Genomic DNA, 23,555 nt, shown 5'->3' with positions numbered 1-23,555 from the left:
CCACCCCCACCTTCCCTGCATCACTGTCCCTGATGCCACGACCTTCCAACCTGGCCTCTGACCTCTGATCTCCTGCAGTGCCCCTCCCCCACCTGTCCAGGGCCTGGTTCTGGGCCAGGTCTTCCAGGGAAGACAGAACCTTATGGAAGAAGATCCCCAGGTCACAGAGCTTCATGCTTCAGAGCAGCTGAGGCACAAGGGCCTGGCTGCCAGTTCAAGTGTGGCTGGGGAGTTAGGGCTGGCCCGGCAGGACCATCAGACACACGATGATCCCCCAGGAACTTGGTGATCCCCCATCAGGGACTCACACGCACACTCCAACACCCCATGATGTTCTCTGAAAACCTCTGAGACACCCTTGGAGCCCACAGACCTATTTTTAAAAATTGAGACCCACCAGTAGATACACACACACACACACACAGACACACACACACACACACACACACACGCTTGGGACACACACAACGGCAGATGTACAACCTGAAAATACAAGTCACCCTCTCCAACAGAATTCCCCTCTGGCTGACACCAAGGGCTGATCCCCAGTCTCACCCATGGCCCAACCCCCAGAGGTGCCCCTCTAAGATGGGCGCCCCTGGCATGCCCCCAGTCCTAACCCGCAGCGAAGCAAGTGCACGCGCAGAATCACTGGAGGCTGCACAGCCCTTTGCCAAGTGTCCTTCTCTTAAGTAAATCTCCATAAGCTTCCTCAGGCGCCCCCCAAAGCCTGCAGGAGGGGCTCCACGCCCCCCGAATGGCCCTCTGGTTATTCTTTTAGGCCAATTCCGTACCTGGCCCCCTGATCCCGAAAAGACCTCTCCCAAAGTATCCCCTCCCCCCATACCCCGGCCTCCTCCATCCAAGTACAGAGTCCCCCATCTGCCCGTCCCACCCCCTAAAACCTCAGGACCAGGACCCAGGCTCCTCCTCCACCTGTCCTGGATGGAGTCCCCACCACCCCTACTACTGACACCCCAGCCTCCTCTGTCCCCTCCACTCTTCCCTCCTCCCAGTGGCCAGAGGAACCCTGACCTGGAGTCACCCCGCGGCTCACAAGGATCTGAGCATCCCGACCGCCCTCAGGGGTGATGCGGGTTCCTCAACGGGCCCCACCGCGGGCACCATCGGGTCTCAGGGGCTCCTAGGCAGCAGCTCCTGCGCCCCATTGCCGCGAACGCAACCGCACATCCCCGAGGAGACTCTGCAGCGCGACCCCGCGCTGCCCTGGCCCCAAACTGTCCCCGCCCTGATGACAGGGACCCTTCAGAGCTGTGGCCTCGGGACTGACCTCCCGACCTAGGTTCTGCCTGGGCCGCTGGGCAGGAGCGGGCGGGCTTGCTCAGTGCTTCTCCTTGGCACCTGAGCAGCACTGGCTCCAGAGGTGCCCAAGGAGGCGGTAGACAAACTTGGGTGAATGAACGGAACCGAGTTGCTCAGTGATACGCACAAACCCCCAACCCCCGCCCCCGAACACAAGTCAGGTGGTTAAAACAGTCTCTGACACCAGCACAGGCGTCAGAGTGTTGGCTACAGTTGTATTTTTAGGGGGGAGGGTTGGGGGCCTCTTCCTCCACGAAGGCCCCCAGCCTGCCAGCATCACTATCCTTGTTACTGGGCCTCAGAATCCGTCCGCTCCCCCAGCGCTCCTCCCCCACTGCCCAGGCCAGGCCTTCCTAGGAAAGGCACAGAGGCTCACGCATCAGAGGCACTGGGGCCTGGGGACCCCTTGGGGGTGGTTGGGGGACAGGGTGGGTCCTGCAGGGTCATCAGGCGCACAATGACTCCCTCCCACGAGGTGGCCTCCTGCCCAGGACTCACACTCCTACTCACAGTGGGATACTTTGAGAAACTCAGAGACACCCCTTTGGCCTCGGTGTTCTACTTGTACAAATTAAGACCCACTTGTAGACCCTCAAATACACACAAATGGGCAGTAACACAACCTGAGGCTCAGTAACACTCAGGCACGTGCACGCACACACACACACACACAAATGTGCATGTACACACAGCTTCAGATACTGGGCACACCAGGCACACACACACGCAGGACACACACGTCTGCACACTTAAAGCTCAAAGGGCACCCTATGGGATACTCAGACCACCTCTGCCTGACACCCCAGGGTCCCCCCTCAGTCTCACCTGGGGACCCAACCCCCCAGTAGCCTCTCGCCTCAGATGCCCCCTGTCACTCCCCTTTGGACCCCCCCAACTCCTACTCACAATGGCTCACTTTAAACCTCAGAATCACTCCTTCAGCCTTGTAGGCTTGAAAAAATTGAGACCTCCTAGCAGATCAGACAGACAAATATGCAGAAATCCATCCACAGAAATACAGGCATGCAGACACACAGACACAGACACACACACACCTGGAAAATCGGAGTCACCCCCTCAGCCTTGCAAGCCTTTTAAAAACAATAAAACCCACTTGCTCCCCACTTACAAATGTGCAGATTCAGATTCACACAACTTCAAATCACAGGTAACCCACGCAGACACACCCACACAGACATATACACACACACAGTTTTCAGATAAACACGTTGGACACTGGGGCATAAAGACACAAACACACCTGCAGCCACATCTCAAAACTCAAAATCACCCTCCAGACACATGATTCCCTCTGGCTGACACCCAGGACAGACCCAGGTCCCGTTGCCCAGAAGCTGCCTCCTTTCACATGTGCGGACCATTCATGCTCCCAGCCCCCCGGACAGCCGGACACTTATGTGCATAACCACTGTTGGCTCAAAAGCCGTTTTCCAAAAGCCCTTCTCATTCCCAAAACTTCATATGCGTCCTCCGAGAACCCTCTTTCCGCAGCTCCAACGCCCCCTAAACTGCTTCAGGTATTCCCTCCAAATCATTCAACCATGCCCCCAGCCGGCCAAGTTCGTAAGTGGCTCCCTTAACTCCCAACTGACCCCTCCAGGGTCCTGGAGGCCCCTTAATAACCGTCTGCCACCGCCATCAGATTAGCATGCCCCTCACATAGTGAAGACATGAGCTCCCCAAATTCAGACACACAATCAGACTCCGCTGCAGTCACACACCCACACAGAGACACACACACCTAAGTACCCATTGACTCCACCTGTCAGACAAAAATGCACACCCTTGGGCACAACTCCGCAGAGTCAGACGCAGACTCACACAGACGCCTCACAAAGTCAGAATTCGTGCAGTGTGGAATCCCATTAAAATCTCCCGCCCTGGGACGGACAGACAAGGCCACATACTCCCCGGACCCCCGCAGAGCCACACCCCCCACCTTGACACAGTCACCTGCTGGCAAGCCAGTCACTCACTCACACCCATGCCCAGACCCTTCACCCTCAGAGACACAACAGGTCAGGAAGGGGTGGCCGAGGACCCGCCCGCTGTCACCCCCATTAGCGCGCAGCCGAGCCATCCCCGCTTCCTCCACTGGCCGATACAGAGCCCTCCCCCCAACACACACACACACACACACACACACACACACACACACACACACACACACACACACACACACACACACACACACACACTGTTCCTCTCCCAACCCACCTCCCATCCTCCCTGCCGAAAACTCACCGCTCGTCGTACTGTCTGCCTTCCCTCCGAGCCGAATGCGGGTGGGCGGAACTCAAACCTGGACCAAAGCGCTCCGAGAGCCGCCCACCTAACTACCTGTCCCAGAAGGCACCGCGCCTCGCCGCGCTAGTCGCTCCGTGTCTGCTAAGGAGCTCGAGCCCGGGTGGGGCTCGAGGACCTCTGGGAAATGTAGTCCCGAGACCGAAGGGGGCGGTCCAGGGACGCCAGAGTGGCGGAGGTGGGAGCAAGAAGTGGCACGCCTCACTCCTTTCACCCCAGCCCTGGGTTCCTGCAGATGGAGGGAGCGTGGGGGGGAGGGGGCCTTCACGCTCTGCACCTCATCCCCTTACCAGGAGGCAAAGTATTAAATAGCATAGAGGTCCCTAGAGACCCTGCCTCAAAACTTCCAGCACCCCTCTGCAGCCTTGTGCAGCCAAGAGCTACGTGCATCCAATGAAAGGCAAAAAACAAAAAAAAAAACTGCGTTCAACAAGATCACAAGTTTATGCTCATTTTATATGAGTAATTTAAAAAATAGATTTAAAATAGCACTTTTAAAATAGATTGCCGTTTCTGATGGAGAAATTTGAACACGGGGTATTTGGAGATATTAAGAAATTATTTTAAGTGTAATAGTGGTATTGGGACTAGTTTTTTAATTTTTATTTGTTTATTTATTTATTTTTGTGGTACGCGGGCCTCTCACTGTTGTGGCCTCTCTTGTTGCGGAGCACAGGCTCCAGATGCGCAGGCTCAGTAGTTGTGGCTCATGGGCCTAGTTGCTCCGCGGCATGTGGGCTCTTCCCAGACCAGGGCTCGAAAGAGTGTTCTTCTTATGTTTTCTTCCAGGAGTTTTATGGTTTCCAGTTTTACATTTAGGTCTTTAATCCACTTTGAGTTGATTTTTGTATATTGTGTTAGAGAATGCTCTAATTTCATTCTTTTACATGTAGCTGTCCCGTTTTCCCAGCAGCATTTATTGATGCTCCATTTTATATTCTTGCCTCGTTTGTCATGGTTTAATTGACCATAGTGTGTGGGTTTATTTCTGGATTCTCTGTCCTGTTCCATTGATCTCTGTGTCTGTTTCTGTGCCAGTACTATGCTGTTTTGATTACTGTAGCTTTGTTTACTGAAAATTTTGAATCACTTGCCCCTAAGTATGCTAATTCTTTCTTCTCCTTGATTAATTCTGCTTCTGAACCCCACTAATTAATTTTTCAGTTCAGTTATTGTATTCTCTAGCTCCAGTGTTTCTACTTGGTTCTTTTGCTTGTTTGTTTCTCTTTGTTGATATTCTAATTTTGTTCATGTATAATTTCCCTGGTTTCATTTGGTTGTCTACCCACGTTCTCTGGTAACTCACTGAGCTTTTTAAAGATGATTATTTTTAATTCTTTGTAAGACAGTTCACAGATTTCCATTTCTACCATGTTGGTTACTGGAGATTTGTTTTCTTACTTTGATTGTGCTGTGTTTTCTTGATTATTCATGTTCCTTGTAGGTTTGTTCTGTACATTTGAACAAGTAGCTACCTCTTCCAGTCTTTATGGGCTGGATTTGACTTAGAGAGATCTTCACCAGCCAGCAATTCTCACCTTGAGGCAAGAGAGAAGCCAACCCTTCAGGGAGCCCTAGTTGAGTCTCCAGATATATGACTATAACACATGAGTGACTGTAGACAAGACAGCAGAAGATCCTAGCTGGGTCCAATCCAGTCTGCAGAACTGTGAGCAAATGTATGATTGTTGGTTGTTATTTTAAGTCACTAAGTTTTGGAATTGTTACATGACAAGAGATAATCAAAATAAGCAGTGACCGACCATATTTCTACTTGTTAATTAGGGCCAACCTCAGTTATCATCATAACCTTCTTTTTGCCTATTTGTCTAGTGGTCAGAGAGGGAACCCCAGAAGGCGAGGGGACAGTCTAGCTCCAGTTATATGGAACTGTTGTGTCTCCATCTGTAGAAGTTCCCTTGGGCAGTAAGAGTTCTAAATCAATAGGCTCCCTGAAACAAGAATTTGGAGATTGGGTAATGAGATGCAATGGAAGGAAGTACACCTCTGTTTTCAATTCTTTGTTCCTGGACTTTTGTCTTCCAACTACAGACAGTAGGTTTGGGGCATATGTCACATTTGGCAAAACAGCTTTCCAAAGTCAGATGGTGGCTTCTCTCATCGAAGACCATGGCTTAGTTTTCCTTAGGATATACCTAGGATGTTTTTTAGGGATTATACAGGTGTGTGGGATATAAATCATGGGAAGAGAATTCCTTGGTTAACAGCAAGGTATTGAGGTTCCATTAATGTCTCTGATTCTTCACTCCTCTCTGTCATGTGGCTTTAACTCCTTTCCTAAAGGTGGAGTATATTCCCCACCCCAAGGGACTTGCTTTGGCCAACAGAATGAGATGAAAGTGACAGTATACTAGTTCCAAGTCTAGGCTTCAAGAGACCTTGGGTATTTCCACTTGTTCTCTTGCGTTTTGCCACCACCATAGGAGGTGGTCCACTAGTCTCAGGAGGACGGGAGTTGCTTGAGTCTCCCAACCCCAGCTATTGCTAGCCGACGTCAGCTGACAGCCAGCCAATCCCCAGGCACATGAACAAGCCCAGCCAAGGTAAGCAGAGCCCTCTCACCGACTTGATCCTAGATGTGAGAGAAATAAACATTTATTGGGTGTCATCGAGGTTTTGTGGTTGCTTGTCATGAGCATCATTCTGATGGATGACTGCTACATACGGTGCCTAAGTGCTGTATGAAACACACAGGAAGCCCACAGATGTTGAGAAGAGGCTGGTGGGGAGGGAAAGGAAAATCTAAATCCAGAACACATCACTGTTCCATTGAGGATAAAACATTGCCCTCTCTGTGATGAAAGGGGCTTGGTGTGATCAACCTACCCCCAGATGTCTGGCTGTTTGGAGGGTGGACATAGTACCAGTCCTGGCTTCATCCTCACTCATGCCTTCCCAGGGGAGGAATGAGTTAAACCAAGTGAAGAATTAGGAAGGTACAACTAGGAGATGTAGAGCCCAGTTCTCGGGAGCTGGCTTGCCTGCAGACAGCACATTACATCTTAATTGCTGTTCACCTTGCAATGCTCCCAACCCCAAGGATGAGTGTTTGTTTAGATGCAACATCCACTGGTCCTTGGAAGGTTTGTTTATCAACAAATGGATTATCTCCATAAGGCACAGGTGTTATGTTTAACAGAGTCCTTCCTCAAGGGTCCCTGGACTCTAGTGACATTGTCTATAAACAGACTCAAGGACGTTGTGACTCCAGTATGGTGGCCCTAGTCAGCCTCTTTTGGACCTAGACTTTGGCTTATTTTGTTATATAAATCCTTTGTGGGGGCATCACATCCATGAATCTGTGTCAGGACTCCCAGCCCCCCCAGGATCCGATTACACCAGCCATGCTTCCTCTGAGAAGCGGCCCCCTTTTCAATACTCAGTTTCTTCCCATTGCCAAGAACATCAGAGAGCATTTCAACGGCTGCCCCTCCCACGGGCAGCCCCCACGACTTCCTCTGTGTGGGACGGAAGTGGTGAATGAGGAGTGTTTTCAAGGGTTTGGAGCTTCAGGGTGGTCTCAGTGTTTCCGAGTCTCCTAGACCCACCATTCTGATTGCCAGGATCGTGTTTCCCTAGGGCTGCCCAAGCTTTTCACATTGGGAATAGGACAAGGCTATGGGTTTAACTGACCAAAGTCAGAGCCCTGCAGGTTAAAGGTAGAAACCCACCTGTACCTCTGATCTCGACACTCCTCATAGTCTTTTTTTTAAATTGGAGTAAAATTGCTTTACAGTGTTGTTAGTTTCTGCTGCAGAACAAAGTGAATCAGCTATATGCATACATATATCCCCTCTGTCTTCAGCCTCCCACCCCCACCCCCACCCCCAATCCCACCTCTCTAGGTCACCACAGAGCACGGAGCTGAGCTCCCTGACGACATCCTTCATAGTCTTTGGATTTGTTTGTGACAGCTGCTATCAAGCCCTTCACCCCAGGAAGCAGGTGAGTCCAGATGACCGACCATGGGCAGTACTTAAATATTTTAAGGCCACATGCCTTGGTCTTTGAGTTTCCCATTCCAAGGCCCAATACTGAATGTTTCCAAGTATCCCAATTTCCCTCAGGGTTTATTATCTCCAACCCATTTCTGCATCCATTTCTGTATCAGTTAGGACTCTTTGGGGTTATAAATAACTATCTATGGCCAAGTAAAGCAAGTAAGGAATAGCCTGGAAGGATAATGGGTACTCAGAGAATCAAAGGAAGAACTAAACAATCAGGCCTCAGGAAGGACAGTTACCAGAACAGCTCTTGGCTCTCTCTGTAGCAGGAACTCATGTATGGTCAGTGCTGCCACTGGGATGACTTCTGTGTGCCCTTCTGCTCAGGGAGCCTGATTGGCACAGGGCTCAGCCTTTGGACAGGGAAGGGGCAGGGCACTGTGGCATTCCCACAAGACTCGGTGGTTCCCAGAAAGGGGAAATGATTTGGGGCTGCTGAAAACAGCAAAACACTACACTAATAACAAAGCCAGCTCAAGTGCAAGGACGATTATTGTAATGAGGCAGGAGTTCTTAGGGAACCCAAAGGTAGGCAGTCCAGCCAGGATCCCCAAGGCACTGGGGTGGGTGAAGCACCAGGAACTAAGTTTCCCTCTGGCACGTGGCCTTGTTCACCAACACACCCAGCCCCAGCCTGTGTGACCACCCCGGTGGCCCTCAGTCCGAGTCTGACTGGACACGGGGAACCCATGGGTACCAACAAGCTGAGGCCAGGGAAGGGTCAAACCTCAGGGAATAAACATGGCAGGGGCATAGTTACCCCTGCAAGTGAGGTGCGGGTGGAGAAAAGAATTCCCTAAATGCCCGTCCAGCAACTCCAACGACCCTCACTTCCTTCCCTTCCTAGACTTCCTTTCGTAGTCTTAAAAGAGAATTGACCCTCGCACCCTGACTGACACTGGTGCCCCTTATCGTAGAAGGATCACCGACGCTGTGACCACCCTGGAGTCAGTCAGGCACCACCAGGGGTAACCATCTAACCTCACGGAAGAGTGAGGGACGGACACTTTAAAGAGACTCCACAACAGCAACGTGTTTTCTATGTTACAGGATCATTCTTGTTTTTGAGAAAATGTTATATAGGATTAAAATTTTAAATGCAGACTCAAGTAACTGAAGCATACTTGTTGCGGTTATTATCAAGTTTAAAACACTATTGGAGGGGCTTCCCTGGTGGCGCAGTGGTTGAGAGTCCGCCTGCCGATGCAGGGGACGCAGGTTCGTGCCCCGGTCCGGGAAGATTCCACATGCCGCAGAGCAGCTGGGTCTGTGAGCCATGGCTGCTGAGCCTGCACCTCCGCAACGGGAGAGGCCACAGCAGTGAGAGGCCCGCGTACCGCAAAAAAACAAAAAAACCACTATTGGAGGGCTTCCCTTGTGGCGCAGTGGTTGAGAGTCCGCCTACCGATGCAGGGGACGCGGGTTCGTGCCCCGGTCCGGGAAGATCCCACATGCCGCGGAGCAGCTGGGCCCGTGAGCCATGGCCGCTGAGCCTGCGCTTCCGGAGCCTGTGCTCCGCAACGGGAGAGGCCACAACAGTGAGAGGCCCGTGTACCGCAAAAAAAACAAAACAAACACTATTGGAATATACGTTTTAATTTTATTCGTGCAGTTAAAAATGTGGGATTGTGTAATACTAAAAGATCCCTTAGAAGTAACTCTTGATATATGCAATAATTAAAACTGGAATAAGATTTGTAAACTAACCCTAAAGGCCTAAGGAGACGCTAAGTTTTGGGATTTTTAACCACCCCAAACACTTACAATGGACAAAAGAAGAGACTGAGAAGTATCTTATTTTTAACTTTATTTTTATTGTTGACACTATTACAGATAGATAGAACGACCACAACCATATTAACAAACCAAAAACCTGTGCACAGAAACAAGATGAAGAAAATATATGAAGATGTTAACCACAGTCTTTGGATGATGATAATATGGGCGAGTTTCTCTTCTACACTTCTGTAACTTCCAAGTCTCTGTAATGAACACATACCGTGTTTATAATGGAAATACATGTAATAAAGGTAGGTTCCCAAAACACTGTGAGAAAGCCTGTCCCAGGTAACCGAGACAAAATACTTAACTGTAATCCCACAATGACCACACACCACTTCCTCACTGCTTTCTGTGTCTCTTCCCATCTTTGACCCTCTGCATACTCATCACAAACACCGCAGTCATCAGACTGTGCACAGGTCAAGGTGTCAACAGCAATGGTTGTTGGGTGTCAGGAATATGGATGAATTTCTTTTCTTTTGCTTTGCTGAATCTCCCCGAAGTCTGCCATAAGTATGTACTATATTTGTAATGGAAAAATACATACGTAAGATTTAGTACCAAAACACCAAAGATCATTCAAGGAATCTGAGACAAAATGTTTAACCGTAATCCCATAACGACAGTACTCTTTTAATTATTTTCCATATTTTTTTCATTTTAGACTTTATGCACATGTACTCAACACTGTCATAATCACAAGCTTGTGCACTGACATGAGATGGAGAAAACAGATCAAGATGTGAACAGTAGTTGTTGGGTGTTGGGGATATGGGCGACTTTTCTAATTTACTTTGTGTTTTCCAATTATTCCTCTGGGTACGTATTATACTTGTAATGGAAACAAACATAATAAGCTTTGTTATCAGGACACTACTGTAAGGAACATCTGAAAACATTAAGATGAAAGTGTTTAACCATAATTCCACAAAGGTAACAGTTATTCTGAGTACACATTTGACACAGTTATCATCATAAACCTGTGCACAGAAACGAGGATAAACAATACAGTGAGGAGTATATCTGTCTTTGGATGGGGGGTATATGGATTTTTTCCCTCCACTTTTCTGTATTTTCCAAGTGCCTGATAATGAGTTCAAATTATGTTCACAATGGAAACGTGATTATAAACTTTTTAGTAACACTACGAAGAAGAACATTCAAGGAATTTAAGAAAATAATGCTCGACTATAAGCCTACAACACCACCACCACGACAGCTTTTGACTATAAGCATACATTTTTAAACAGTTATAACTGTAGTATAAATATAATTCTGTGTCCTGTTTTTTCCACTTAGTATTCCGTAAATATATTTCCATGTTGCTACATAACTCTCCATGATTATCATTTTTAAACAGCTGCATTAGGAGTCCACCGACAAGTTCCCTTAATTGTCCTCCTATTTTTGGCATTAAGTTGTTCCTAATGTTTCACTAAGCAAAGGCTGGAACGGACACCCTGACATTTGGCAAGTGGCTTTCTGAAGGGTTCTACCAGTTAATACTGCCAACAGTGGTGAACACAGGTTCACCCCACCGACGCTGCTGACGCCGGCCCCCACCTCAGGGTCCTCCTCTGAGGCCGTGCCTCACTGTCCCTCAGCTCTCTCAGGTGTCCAACCTCAGGTCTTCACATGCAGCTGGCCCTCGCCTACACCATGCCATCAAAACGGCCCCTTCTTCTCAGAGGCCCAGGATACCCTGCTCATTCATTCTTCCCATCCTGGCCTTCCCATCCCCGCTCCTGATGTTGCTTCCAACTGCTTCCTCACCCTCCGAGGTCTGGAGACGTTATCAGGACTCCCCCTTCTTTGGCTTACTCTTTTCTGCTTCCTGCTCTCACCCTACCAACCTCCTTCGACTTTGGCATTCCTTCCAGCTGCGATATGCTCTCCCCGAGCCCTAACCGTGCGAACCTAGGAGAGGGAGATTTAAACACATTTCCCCAGCAGGTACTTTAACTTTGCTCGCCCAAATAATCCAGCTCTTATCTTCTGCTCCCTTAATCTACCAGATCCTCTTTAAAATTTTTTTTTAATTTTAATTTTTTTTTTTTCCAGCCAACTCAAAGCCAAAAAGAGTTCTTAATAGTCATTACGCAAGGGGCGGGGAAGCAAAGGGAGCACAGGTGGTCCACAGAACAGGACACAGGAAACCTCGAGCTACGAGGTCGACTTGTGATCACACGGGCAACTGAGGCGACTAGACAGACGTGACGCTCTAAAGGATAGGTGACAACTGCTTATTTAGGGGGGCACTCTTTAAGAGGAAGGGACAGATGGCAACGAAACAAATTAAGGCTGCTAGGGAACCTGAGTCCACGTTAAGCTCGAGTTGACTGTAAAGAAAGCTTTTTTTTTTAAATGCAAGTTAGACACGGGGTTTAGGGTCAGACAGGTAAAGACGAGAATTAAGTTTCACGCTAGAAAGCTCTAAGGATACTCGCCCCTGGGCGCCCAGGGTGCAAAAACTGAGTTGTAGCGGCACACACGGACGAAGCCCCGTTGCTACTTGTCGCTTAAGGCAGGGAGCGCGCAAAGGGAGTGATGAGGCAGCAGCCCCGTCCTAACTTACATGAGAGCCCCCACGGTTCTCAACCTCATCAGGCACGCGCGCGATCTAGGGATGGCTGCAACCACTCTTGAAAGGCAAAGACGCAAGATGCACAGGGAGAAGCTTCAGCTTTTGTGAATTCACTATCCTACAGACATCAAGTTGGTTTAAAAACAAATAACAAAACTTGGAACTATTTTTTGCATGAGAACCTCTGCAAAGTACAAGGTGGCAACCAATCAATTTGGGGTTACAAAAGGCCAATCCACGTATCGTAAAGGCTTACACAGCATTAGGTTCCAAAGTGTTAGTGTAGACGAAATGGCTGAAAAGGAAGCTCCAAGTACTTCCCCTTTCAAACAGCAAAGCGGAAAAGACATTTTATCTTTCATGCCTACACCTTTACGGGAATATTCAAGAGTAAGGAACAACACAGTCAATTACTCAAAAAAATATGGATAGGATTCAAATAACGCACAATAAATCTTTCTAAGGATCTAAGATGCTTACAAATATATTCTAATTTGTTGCTCTCTTCCTCCTCCAAAAAAAAAGAAAAAAAAGAAAAAAAAATCAAAGAGTACCAGGTAAGGAAGGTACCTCTGCAAGTGAACTGTAACTGGATACCATATTAAGTCCCAATATGAGTACTGTTTGCTATGATTTGCTATTCTATATACATCTCAGGAAACATTCATTATATATAGGTTCCAGGAGTGTCATTTACAGATGTGGGCCATTTCTGTAGCCTTGAAAACCCCTCCAGCTTTCCGTCAATGCAGTTACTCGGGTGGAAGGTAAGACGTGTGCTATGGCTTTCCCACATGCATATGCCGATGTTTGATGGGGAAGAGCTAAGTCCGAAGGAGTCTCCACCTTCAGTTTCTTTCCAGGCTGAGTTGTCTGATGTTCAAAGTCAGGTGTGTATACGCCAAGGGAAGCCTCCTTCCGACATCATCGTGGGTTGGTTCCAATTATCTGTAGTTTAGTAAGGGTCCAGTCCTAGTGAAGGTTTTCCAACCTTGACACCCGAGTCCTCAGCCGGTGTGGGTGTTCTGGTGCCTGGCCAGGGACAGGCGGTCAGTGAACACCTGCCCACAGACGTCACACTTGAAGTACTTGTCATCAGCCCTGCCGCTGTCATTGCTGCTGGTGCTGGCGTGCTCGGTGTAGTGGGAGCTTTCCCCGTAGACGCTTCCAGGCTCGAATATTATCACCCTGGCATGGGTTTTCAGGTGCTCACCATAGGCCGAGTTGGAGGTGAAGGTCTCGCCACACTCCCTGCAGTCGTAGTAGGGCTCTTCCACTTGGATCTCCTGGTCGTCACCTTCCTCTTCTGGGTCCTCGATCCCTGCGCCATCCGGCTCATCCGCATCTCCCTCTGGCTCTTCGGCTCTTTCCTCTGGGTCTTCGATCCCTGCCCCGTCTGGTTCATCAGCATCCCCGTTGGGCTGTTCGGCCTCCCCGTTGGGCTGTTCAGCCTCCCCGTTGGGCTCGGCGGCCTCCCCCTCCGGCCCCTCGGCCTCTCCGTTGGGCTCGGCGGCCTCCACGTTGGGCTCGGCAGCCTCCACCTCCGGCTCTGCGGCCTCCACCTCCGGCTCTGCGGCCTCCACATTTGATCCCTGGATCCGCAGAACTTCCCGTGGAACGAGGACGTTGGCTTCAACTTCCTGGGCGGCTGCTGCTGCTTCCTCTTCCTCGAGGTGCAGCTTCTGATGCTTCGTGAGGACTGTGCTGTGGATGAAGGACTTGCCACAGTCCTTGCACTCATAGAAGGGTGAATCTCTCTTGGGGGGCTCGGTGAGGAAGGAGGTATGGACGAAGGTGGCCCCATAGTCGTAGGGCTTGTCCTTCTCGTGAATCCTCATGTGCTCCCGGAGGTCGGCCTGGCTGGGGAAGGATTCTCCACAGGTCGCGCACTCATAGTGCTTGTCCTTGGCCTGGTCTCTCTGAAGGTCTGTGGGGGCCGAGCCTGGGCTGACCGCATCTGTGCTTCCCTGGCCCTGCTCCAGCAGGCTGTCTCCAGCGTGGACTCTCATGTGTTCGTTAAGGACAGAGCCGTGGATGAAGTCTTGTCCGCACACTTGGCATTGCAGGGACGTCCCAGCAGGAGGACTCTTCTGTGGGGCCCGAGGCCGCTGCGGGCTAATGACCAAGGGCTGCATAAAGGGTTCATCATACCTCCTGTGGCCGTAAAACTGGTCTTGCTCATGGATTTTCTGATGCTCGAAAAGGAATGAGCTATGAACGAAGGATTCCCCACATGCCGGGCACTCATAAAGCTGCTCTCCAATGTAATCTTTCTGATACTCGCTGACAGAATGGGTGTGCGTCACAGAATGCGCGTACTCGCGGCTGTCGATGAGGTACTCTCTGCCGTGCACCTTCTGATGGTCCTTGAGGTCTGTGCGATCCACGAAGCCCAGCCCACAGTCCTTACACCCATAGATGGTGTCTTCAGGCTCGTCTGGCTCGTCTGGCCTTTCCTGCCGAGGCTCTTCCTGTCGAGGTCCATCAAGGCCCACACCCTGAATCACAGAGTCTCCAAACAGCTCCCCACCATGGAATTTCTCTCGGGCATAGATTTTCTGATGTATGCGAAGGTCTTCAACAGTGGCAAAACACTCCCCACACTCCTTACATTCATTGCGGACTGGCTGTTCAGCGTAACTGGTCTGAGCTGGTGGTTCAGCGTAACTGGTCTGAGCTGGTGGTTCAGCGTAACTGGTCTGAGCTGGTGGTTCAGCGTAACTGGTCTGAGCTGGTGGTTCAGCGTAACTGGTCTGAGCTGGTGGTTCAGGGTAACTGGTCTGAGCTGGTGGTTCAGCGTAACTGGTCTGAGCTGGTGGTTCAGCGTAACTGGTCTGAGCTGGTGGGTCAGCGTAACTGGTCTGAGCTGGTGGGTCAGCGTAACTGGTCTGAGCTGGTGGTTCAGCGTAACTGGTCTGAGCTGGTGGTTCAGGGTAACTGGTCTGAGCTGGTGGTTCAGCGTAACTGGTCTGAGCTGGTGGTTCAGCGTAACTGGTCTGAGCTGGTGGTTCAGCGTAACTGGTCTGAGCTGGCTCTTCAGCGTAACTCATCTGTGCTGACTGGCCCGCATAACTGGTCTGAGGATCCGTGGAGGCTATGCTGCGAATGACAGATCGTATGTAGTTTTCACTTCCAGAGGGCTTCTTTCTATCGTGAATCTTCTGATGCTCAGTGAGGTCGGAGCTATGAACAAAGGACTCTCCACACTCCGGACATTCGTAAAACTTCTCTCTCGGGTGAAACGTTTGAGATTCACCAAAACGCAGGGAGTGGATTACAGAGGTCTCATAAATCCTACGCTCGATGTTCTTCTTCTTAGCACGAGCCTTCTGATGCTCGCGCACATCTGACTTGGGGACAGATGGTTCACCATCCTTCTTCCATCCACTGGGGCCCTCCCCAGCGAGACTGTCCTGAGTTACAGTGTGGGACGCACCGTGCACAAAAGAGCCCTTGAAGATGTTGTTCTTACCCCCTGCGTAGGGGCTCTCTAGGGCAAGGGTCTTCTGCGGCTGGCCACAAGGGTCTGAGAGGTAAGCGGAGGACTCCCGCTGCTCGTCACAGCCGAGGAGCTCATTTCCACCGCGACCGCGGGGAGGCCTGAAAGCAGCTAGGCTGTGGATGACGGACCTCTCATACCCCTTTCTTTCAGAGGTACTCTCCCCAGCGTGGACCTTCCAGTGTTCGGTGGCACCCGAGCTCTGAACGGTCGCCTCTGCTATCACTCTCGGTTTGCTGTGACTTTTATGAGCCCCAGGGAAGGCTGAGCTGTGAATGAAAGACCTCTCATAGGGGTTCCTCTCGTAGGACAGGGCTTCCCGGCTGTCATCAGGATTGGAGCTGACAGTGAATGCCTTCTCGTCTTCCTCATCCTCAGGTGGCCTTGTTATAGTGTGACTCTTCTGAGATTCGGGGAAGGACACACTGTGAATGACAGACTTCTCGTACCCCCAGCCTTCAAAGAGGTTCTTCCGAGAATGAATTTTCTGATGCTCGATGAGGTCTGAGTTTTGCCTAAAGGCATCCCCACCATCTTGGAAGTCGTAGGCCTTCTCCGTTGGGTAGGTTTTCTGGCGTCTTTTAAGGGACTGACCAGGAATGAAGGTTTCCTCACACACTTTGCCCTTGTTTTCAAATGGGTTTCCTCGGGTGTGGATCTTGTGGTGCTCTTTCAGGGATGCGCTGTGATGAAAGGTCTCCCCGCACACCTTGCACTCGTACATTTTCTCTTTCCCATACATCTTCTGAAGCTCGTTAAGCGCTGGGCTGGGTTTGAAGGCTTCCCCACGCTCACTACCTTTGTCATCTCGGCCATGGGTTTTCTGGTGCTCGATCAGGGCAGAACTATGAAGGAAGGTTTCCTTGCACACCCTGCATTCATAGAATTTGTCCTTCCCGTATATCTTCTGGAGCTCCCTGAAGGTTGGGCTGGGCATGAAGGGCTCCTCGTACTCCTCGTCCTTACACCCCGCAAGGCAATCTCTAGCGTGAATTTTCCGATGCTCAGCCAGGGCGGCGCTCTTATTGAAGGGTTCCCCACACTCCTTACATTCAAAGCGTTTCCCTCCGGCCTGCCTTTTCTGAACCTCACTGACGGCCACACTATGAAGAAAGGACTCGCCGTACTCATACAGATTCTCCCTGGTGTGCGTGATCTGATGCTCCACAAACCCTGAAATCACGCTGAAGGACCTCCCGCACTCATCACACACATAGGGCGTCGCCCCAAAGTCGAAGGGCTGCAACTGGGGGACGGGCGGCGCGCTAAGGCTGCTCCCGCTAGCGGCCTTCCTCACCTCGCTGCGCTCAAAGGGCCGCTTCCTTGCACCACCTCTCCGACCGTGCATGGAGCCCTTCCCATCTGTGTCAAAATGATAGCGCCTTTTTCTCTCAAGAACTCTCTTTCTGGAAACAAGGTTTGAGTTCAAATTAAAGCCTCCTCCCCCAAAGGCATTCCCTTCATGGCCCCTCTCCTGAATCACCGACTCCCTCTTGTTGAATGGAACTTCCTTCCAGTCACTGTCTGGCCTCCTGGGGAACCTCTGCAGCCGATCGCTAGGTTCCCTTGCCCTTCCCGACTTGGAGTTGCGCGAAACGTCCTTGATGAACTTTTCCATTATCACCCCGTGGGAAGATTCATCTTCACAGATCCCCCGCCGATGGGCTGACTTTTTGGTTTCAGGCATAGTTTTCAGACCTGAAAAGAAATCCCAGATGTAAATGCTCCCTTGTCCCCGTACTTGTGCAAAGTAACACTGGGACCTCCGTGATGGTGGTGTGAAGATAAACTGTACAATGCTCGTGTCTTTGTGCATCAGTTGTGTATCATCATGTGTCAGTGTGTGCGGACGGCTCCCATCTCACTGGTGCAAGCGCCACTCCACGGGGCCTTGCGCGCTCACCTCGACTGGTGCTCGGGTAGGCACTTCTCTTTGACCGTGACGAGTGGCCCTGGGTCATGTGCGAGTGGCCGTCGTCCTCGGCAAGCTGAACCCCTGTCCACAGGAAGAACACAACATCTCACACTCGAGTTGGGGACCAAGGCTCATCACCATAAATGATGTCTGTCTTTCTCTCAGCCACGAAGTGTGAAGGGGCCCATATCCAAGCCCTACCATGTCTTCTGTCTGCAGTCTCATTTCCTTATTATTCATTCCTTAGCCTCTGCTGGTCTGAATTTTAGTTAATGCTCCTGACTCCACCTAGAAGTTTGTACAGAGACCTCCGAGTGCCTTCTAAATTTACTGCGTTCTTTTCAGTCTTCCCCTTCTCGTAACCACCTCCTCAGTCCTGACATCCTTTCACTGGGCTTCCTGGCTCTCCTCCTACTCGTGCCTGTTTTCCCCACCTGGTCTCCAAACACGGGAGCTCCTCAAGGCTCCACTGCCCACACAACACTCCTGCAGAGCCAACCGCCTACTAGGACCTGAGCCAGATGTCTTCCAGGGGAATCCAAACTGGAACTTGGAACCCCATCCGAAATGAGTATTTAAATTTCCAGGGTCAGCACTCTTGGGGGCAAGAGTTGTCTCCTGGGCTCCCTGACCCCACACTATACACTCTTCCCCCAAAGCCAGAGGATTCGTAAAACACAGCCTCATCGTTTATGCCTCTGCTGGGAGCCGCTTGAGGGCCTCTGACCCCTCGAGTCCACACACACTGTGGACCCTGACTCCGTGCAGCAGCCTGAGGGGCCAGGCCGGAAGAGCAGCGCTCACCCAGCGAGAGCAGCTTCCGGTAGTTCTCCATGTTGTCCTGAACCGGGTTCTGGGGCTTCCGGTCCTCGGTGAGGGCCACCACATCCTGGTACGACACTGCATCCTGCAACAGCAAATGCACACCTCTCCTCAGTGGAGTCCACTCCCGTGGGCGACAAGGACGGGACAATGCTGGCGGCATGGGAGCCACACACACACGCGCACACGGTGTGCAGCAAGTGCTCACACCGCTTGGGGTTCCGAATGATCCAAGTCAGGTTCTACCAGGGACCTCCTTGGCACCTACCTTGGTGCTACACTCTGAGGAAGCTCCCAAAGACGTAGGACACATATGCCTTGCCCTCATGCAGCTTATCATTTGTTTGGAGAGAAACAACCAGAGAACAGTAAACAACAAAGTGGGGTACAGAGAGTCAGCGCTAAGTGGCTTTAGCGGGGGGACAGCTCAGGGTGGGCTGGGACGGTGAGCAAAGACCGCAGAGGCCGTGGGTGGGGTGGTGAGTGGTGGTGGGACTCTGGCCCGGACAGGGGTGGGAAGCTTCAACAGGATCAGTGTCAACTGCACACAGCGTTTCCAGACACCTGGTCAGCAGAGTGACCGGCTTCCATCCCCAGGCCCGCTGTGTCCTGTGTCCGCCTCCGCCGTACACTGTGGGCCCTTCTGGGTATGGACAAGTTCTGAAGAACCCGGGGGTGACCTTAAGCACAGAGCACCTTCCTCTCCCAGCTGCCTTTTCTGCTTTGACGCACATTCCCTTGCAAAGCATCTTAGGAGTCCCCACATCACGCGGGACAGCCTCCTGCACAGGACCTCACAGGACCTCTTCTCACTGCTGCACTAGAACGTCACTAGTTTCGGGGAGTCGTGGTCCCAGGGAGCCTGGAGACAGACTCAAGGAGCGAGGTGGAGCCGTGGGAAGCCCGCAGGCTGTGGGGCCAGAGAAGACTCCAGGGTCAAAGGAGCTTATGCACCGTTTACGACCGAGCAACCCTGGGAGCAGACGTCTTTCCAAACCTCAGGTCCTTCGTCTGTGAAATGGGGAGAAGGGCATCAGCCTGCCCTGTAGCACTGTGGGAGTGGATGTCCTGCGATGTGATTTGTTGTTTAAGCATGGAGAAAAATCGTGTAAGGGAAAGGTAAATTGTTGTCACTACTGAACTATTAGGTAAAGATATTTTGATATTAAATTTGCTACAGTTCTGGAAAGTGGCACAGATATTACAGCCATGCACAAATGCACACACACACACACACAAAGACACAATCAGGTGCATCGCCTACTGAAAAAAATAAACAGGCACAGGCACTGGGGTCTATGAGGAAAGCCTCATTTGTAAGACAACTGCCAATGTGCAGTGATTCAAAAGCAAAAGGCCACCACCAACACTAAGCAGAACTTCAAAAACGAACTCTTACCAGGCCAGGCCTTAGGATTTTTAGGACAACACACTACAAAAGATCAGGAAGCACTCACTGCAAAATCGGCTGGGACCACCACCGGCCACCCTTTCTGGTGGGAGCCTGTCTCCTCCTGTCAGAGGGCGGCTCCCCAGAGCGGGCACCCCGCTGGGCTCGGGGCCGATAGTGCCTCCATCCTAAGGCCTCAGCCCTGGATTACTGCAAAGCGGGAGAAGCCCGCTGGGAGCACAGATGTATTTGTGGTGGGAGAGGGAGGGAACCAGAACTCCTAACTTGCGGGCTGCCAGAGAGCAGATGAGGTCAAGACCCCGGGGGGCTGAGGGTGCCAGAAGGGCGCCAGCCCTGGTGCTAACAGACGCCAAAGGGCGATGGCAAAAGGGAAGGGGCATTGCTCATACATTTCTCTCCGCTTGCCTAATCTGAGTAACATAAATGTAATGTATGTTAAATTTTGGACTACGTTGTTGCTAGGAAAGAAAAATGCTGCTTTGACTTAAATTAAGTTGACCTATTCAAGTGGGTAGCCCTAAGCAGCTGTTCTCTTTGTATCTGTGATCAACCACGGATCTAAGGTGGCACAAGCCACCGCCACGTTCCCTGTTATAGATGCTGTCCAGAGAACAGCACCCACACTGCTGCATCCTCACATGACCTACACACATGAACAATGCGTGCTGAAGGAAGATGAGAACTTTGTTTGTTATTTCTATGACACCAAGGTAGGAGGAACCAGTGGCTCCCAGACCTCTGGACCACACACAGGGGACCAACGCTTTCCAGTAGCGAGGATGGGCATTTGAAAAGCAAAATAAGACACAATCCCACTGCCAATCTGCTATCACCTTCATTTCATAAGAGTACTTTAACACCCCCAAATAAGGACACCCGCAGTTCCTGTTTTCCCTGAAGATGAGTGAACGCTTGGTCCCAGGCTCACAGAGCAGTTAACTGGAAACCCCTGACATCCATCACTTCATGGGGGCAAATGCACACTAAAGAGGTTTCTTCTTCAGAGTTTCTACGATTTAATGTTTTTATCTGCATTCCTAAAATTTGGTCAATTTGGTTTCTCCAAATAAGAAACCAAAATTAGTGACAAACTAAGTGTGTCCCACACATAGAGGCCTCTCCCTGGGACAAGGTCATAACACACATCTGGAGCACCGGGGTCACCTCCGACCCAGCCCACCCTCCACATCCCCTCCCTCCCTTCCACATCCCCTCCCCCATCGGTACTGCTGCTGCAGAAGCTCTGCTTTCAGTAACGGGATGCCATCCCCCTCCTTCTCACACACCTGCGCGTTCTGGCTTGCCTCCAGGACACAGGACAAATGACAAGAGTTTTGGGGGTAGAATTCAGAGCCCTCTGTCACCTGACCCCACCTTTCAAACCCCGCCACAGGGAGTACCGTTACCGCATCTCGGGGCACTGGGGACAGACTGCACCTCTGCCCTTGCATTCCACCCACTCTGGCTTTCATCTGGTGCCGCTTCGGGGCTTGCGCCGGGCTCTCCTGAACACCTGGGATCCCCCGCCCCAGGGGGCACCTGGCCAGCTGGTCCTGTCCCTGTGACAGTCCGCTACCCTGTCTCTTCCTTAAGAGCGAGCTGGACAGCCAGCGTCAGGCACAGCATCTCTCTCTACAGAGACTCCCCGCATGCTTGCTGAACACCCTCCTGTTACAAGACAGGAGGCTCCCAGGACGGGTCCCGCCTGGTCACCATCATGCGCCCAGGGCCGCAGGCCCCGCACCCTCCTCCACGCTGCTGTCACACGTGACCCTCTCTCTCAAGGCCCGTCTTCCCTGTACCCACAGCCAGTGATGCCCTGGCGCCTCCCTCGTGCCAGGCATCGCACTGCGCCCTTTCCGTCTACGTGTGACTCTCACCCATTCCTCACAAGCCCGCCCACTTCACAGATGAGGAAACCGCGGCTCGGCTTCGTTAATGGTCTGAGGCTGCACAGCTAGCAGGTGGCAGAGCCAGGCTCCAGACCCAGCTCTTCCAGGCCCCGGGGCCTTCTGCTTTCCCCCCAAGTCTGCTCTGTGGATGTGCAACTTTCCTGGCTCCCTACTGAGGACCAGAAACACCTGCAGGGTCGATGGGCTTCCCTGGCCCAGGAGGAACAGCTGTTGCGGACGACGCACCACGTGACACAAACGCTGAGCGGAAAAGTGCTCCTCTGATCCCGTGGATGAACCAGAAAACAGGCAGCAGTTCCCCAGCCACCAGTCACCCCTGGGGACAGGACAGGCTCCTGGGGAGTCGCTGGGGCTCTCCCCAACCCAGGTAGGATTCCAGCGGGCAGATAACTCAGCCTCTCGGGAAAGAAAGGCATCTCTGCCATGAAATGAAGACAGCCTTCCTAGAATGAGTGGAGACCTAAGCATACCTGTGATCTTGTCTCGTAATCCATCACAGAATCCCGACGTTTGTGCTCTCTTTCCTTTGCAAAAGCCACTTTCTCCATCAGAGGAAGGGAAAGATCCCGCTGATGAAACCCTGGAAGACAACAGGCATCATGAGGGAACAAGGCACAGTCAACCTGGTACGCGCACTGGGAAGCAGTCGGAGGAGGACCTACTGCTCCTGGGGCTCCGGGCGTACGGCCAGCGGGCCCGGGACTCCAGGTCCCTGCCTCTGCCCTTCCGGTGCTCCCGCTCGTGGGCTCGCTCCCAGTCTCGGTCCCAGTCTCGGTCCCAGTCCCGGTCCCAGTCCCGGTCACCTGAGGAAGCAGACATTTCAGGAGCTGACCACGTGTCCTGACACGAGTGCGCTCACTTCACGTGCACATACCCCTCTGGAAGGGATGCTAGGAGACGGATCCTGAACAGGGGTCCCAAGTGGAACCCGACACCCGGGCCCCGGACCACTGTTTCTGGGGCCTCGCCTAGGTGGGCCTGGTCTCAGTCAGGGCTAACACTGAGCTGAGGAGCTGGTTCCCCCTTCAGGCTCTCCTGGTCTCCCAACTCCCACGTGGTCCGGTCCACGTTCGGGAAAATGGACTTCAGACCCTCCACCGCCTCGCTTACCCCAGTCAGTCTTAATGTGCACGTAACTTTACCCCAAAGAAATGAAACACCCACCTGCCCCAAAAGCAACGCTCCTTCAAAAAGTTCACCGAAGAACCTTTAACAAATAAAACAGCTTTGGAGGCAAAGGGGTGATGAACTCTGCCCCTCCTGGGAGGCTGTGGACACAACCTGGAACAGCCTACTGCAAAATTCACATAGCTTTAAACATTTTCTCTCATCATTAAGAGAAACAGTTGTATTTAATGCCACACACGTGTCTGCTTCGACGTAAGAATGACTCCTTCCATCCTCACTGATTTCCTTCCCCCTCAGACCTCTGAGCAGCAGCCCTGCCCCAGGGAAGTCCTGCGCGGCCTGGACGGCGTGGGCGACCGGGCTACTCACTGCAGCAGGCGGAGTGTGGCGGTGGGGCCTCTGCTGCCTTCCGGCTCATGCTGCCTTCGCTGTGGGCGTCACTGCTGGTGTCGTCTGAGAGGGCACCACACACGACTTAAGGTCTCGTCTGTGCTCGCCGGTCCCCTCTAAGTAGCCCCCCCGGCTGGCCCCCACCCCTTGCTGCAGTGGTCAGACCCTCTCGCCCCGCCCTTCCGCTCCTGCCGGGCAGGAACGAGGCTGTGACCCTCCCGATGGCAGCGCCAGGTACAACCTGCTGGGGTGCCCCCTGCCCCCACCCCGGTTCCACAGAGCCTGGGCCAGGGCGCGGTGTGTGCAGGCTCCCTTCCGGTCAGAGGCCCACGGTCTCCTTCCCTCTCGCATCCTAACCAGGAGGGATTCTGCTCCGTGGGGACACGGGGCACTGGCTCTCACTGGGCTGTCACAGCTGGGGAGGGAGGTGCAACTGGC

General features: G+C 52.0%; 2 protein-coding genes and 1 long non-coding RNA gene across 4 annotated transcripts in view; all 3 read right to left on the bottom strand.

The window, feature by feature from the left end:
* LOC132510018 (uncharacterized) overlaps positions 1–3,677 on the bottom strand; it is a 45,629-nt gene extending 41,952 nt beyond the window's left edge. Inside the window, exon 1 of one of the 2 annotated variants that reach the window (XR_009537214.1) lies at positions 3,589–3,646. The gene's annotated coding sequence lies outside the window, so the exon portion shown is untranslated. Of the gene's footprint in view, positions 1–3,588 lie in introns of both variants that reach the window. The other variant, XM_060131678.1, reaches the window with a different exon arrangement.
* The window catches only part of ZIM2 (zinc finger imprinted 2), a 120,698-nt gene that overhangs the window by 80,010 nt on the left and 17,133 nt on the right, over positions 1–23,555 (bottom strand). Inside the window, 5 exon segments of the mRNA XM_060130138.1 lie at positions 17,442–17,534; positions 18,258–18,360; positions 22,070–22,179; positions 22,262–22,402; positions 23,097–23,180. Coding sequence (XP_059986121.1) covers positions 17,442–17,534; positions 18,258–18,360; positions 22,070–22,179; positions 22,262–22,402; positions 23,097–23,180 — 531 coding nt within the window.
* On the bottom strand, positions 9,468–17,015 carry LOC132509303 (uncharacterized). Its single transcript, XR_009536950.1, has 2 exons — positions 16,836–17,015; positions 9,468–9,975 (listed from the first exon to the last, which is right to left on the bottom strand). It is a non-coding gene; the product is annotated as an uncharacterized LOC132509303 (long non-coding RNA).

The sequence above is a fragment of the Lagenorhynchus albirostris genome, chromosome 19 (assembly GCF_949774975.1).
Source record: "Lagenorhynchus albirostris chromosome 19, mLagAlb1.1, whole genome shotgun sequence".
NCBI classification, from domain to species: Eukaryota; Metazoa; Chordata; class Mammalia; order Artiodactyla; family Delphinidae; genus Lagenorhynchus; species Lagenorhynchus albirostris.
This window is presented reverse-complemented; position numbering and strand designations above follow the sequence as displayed.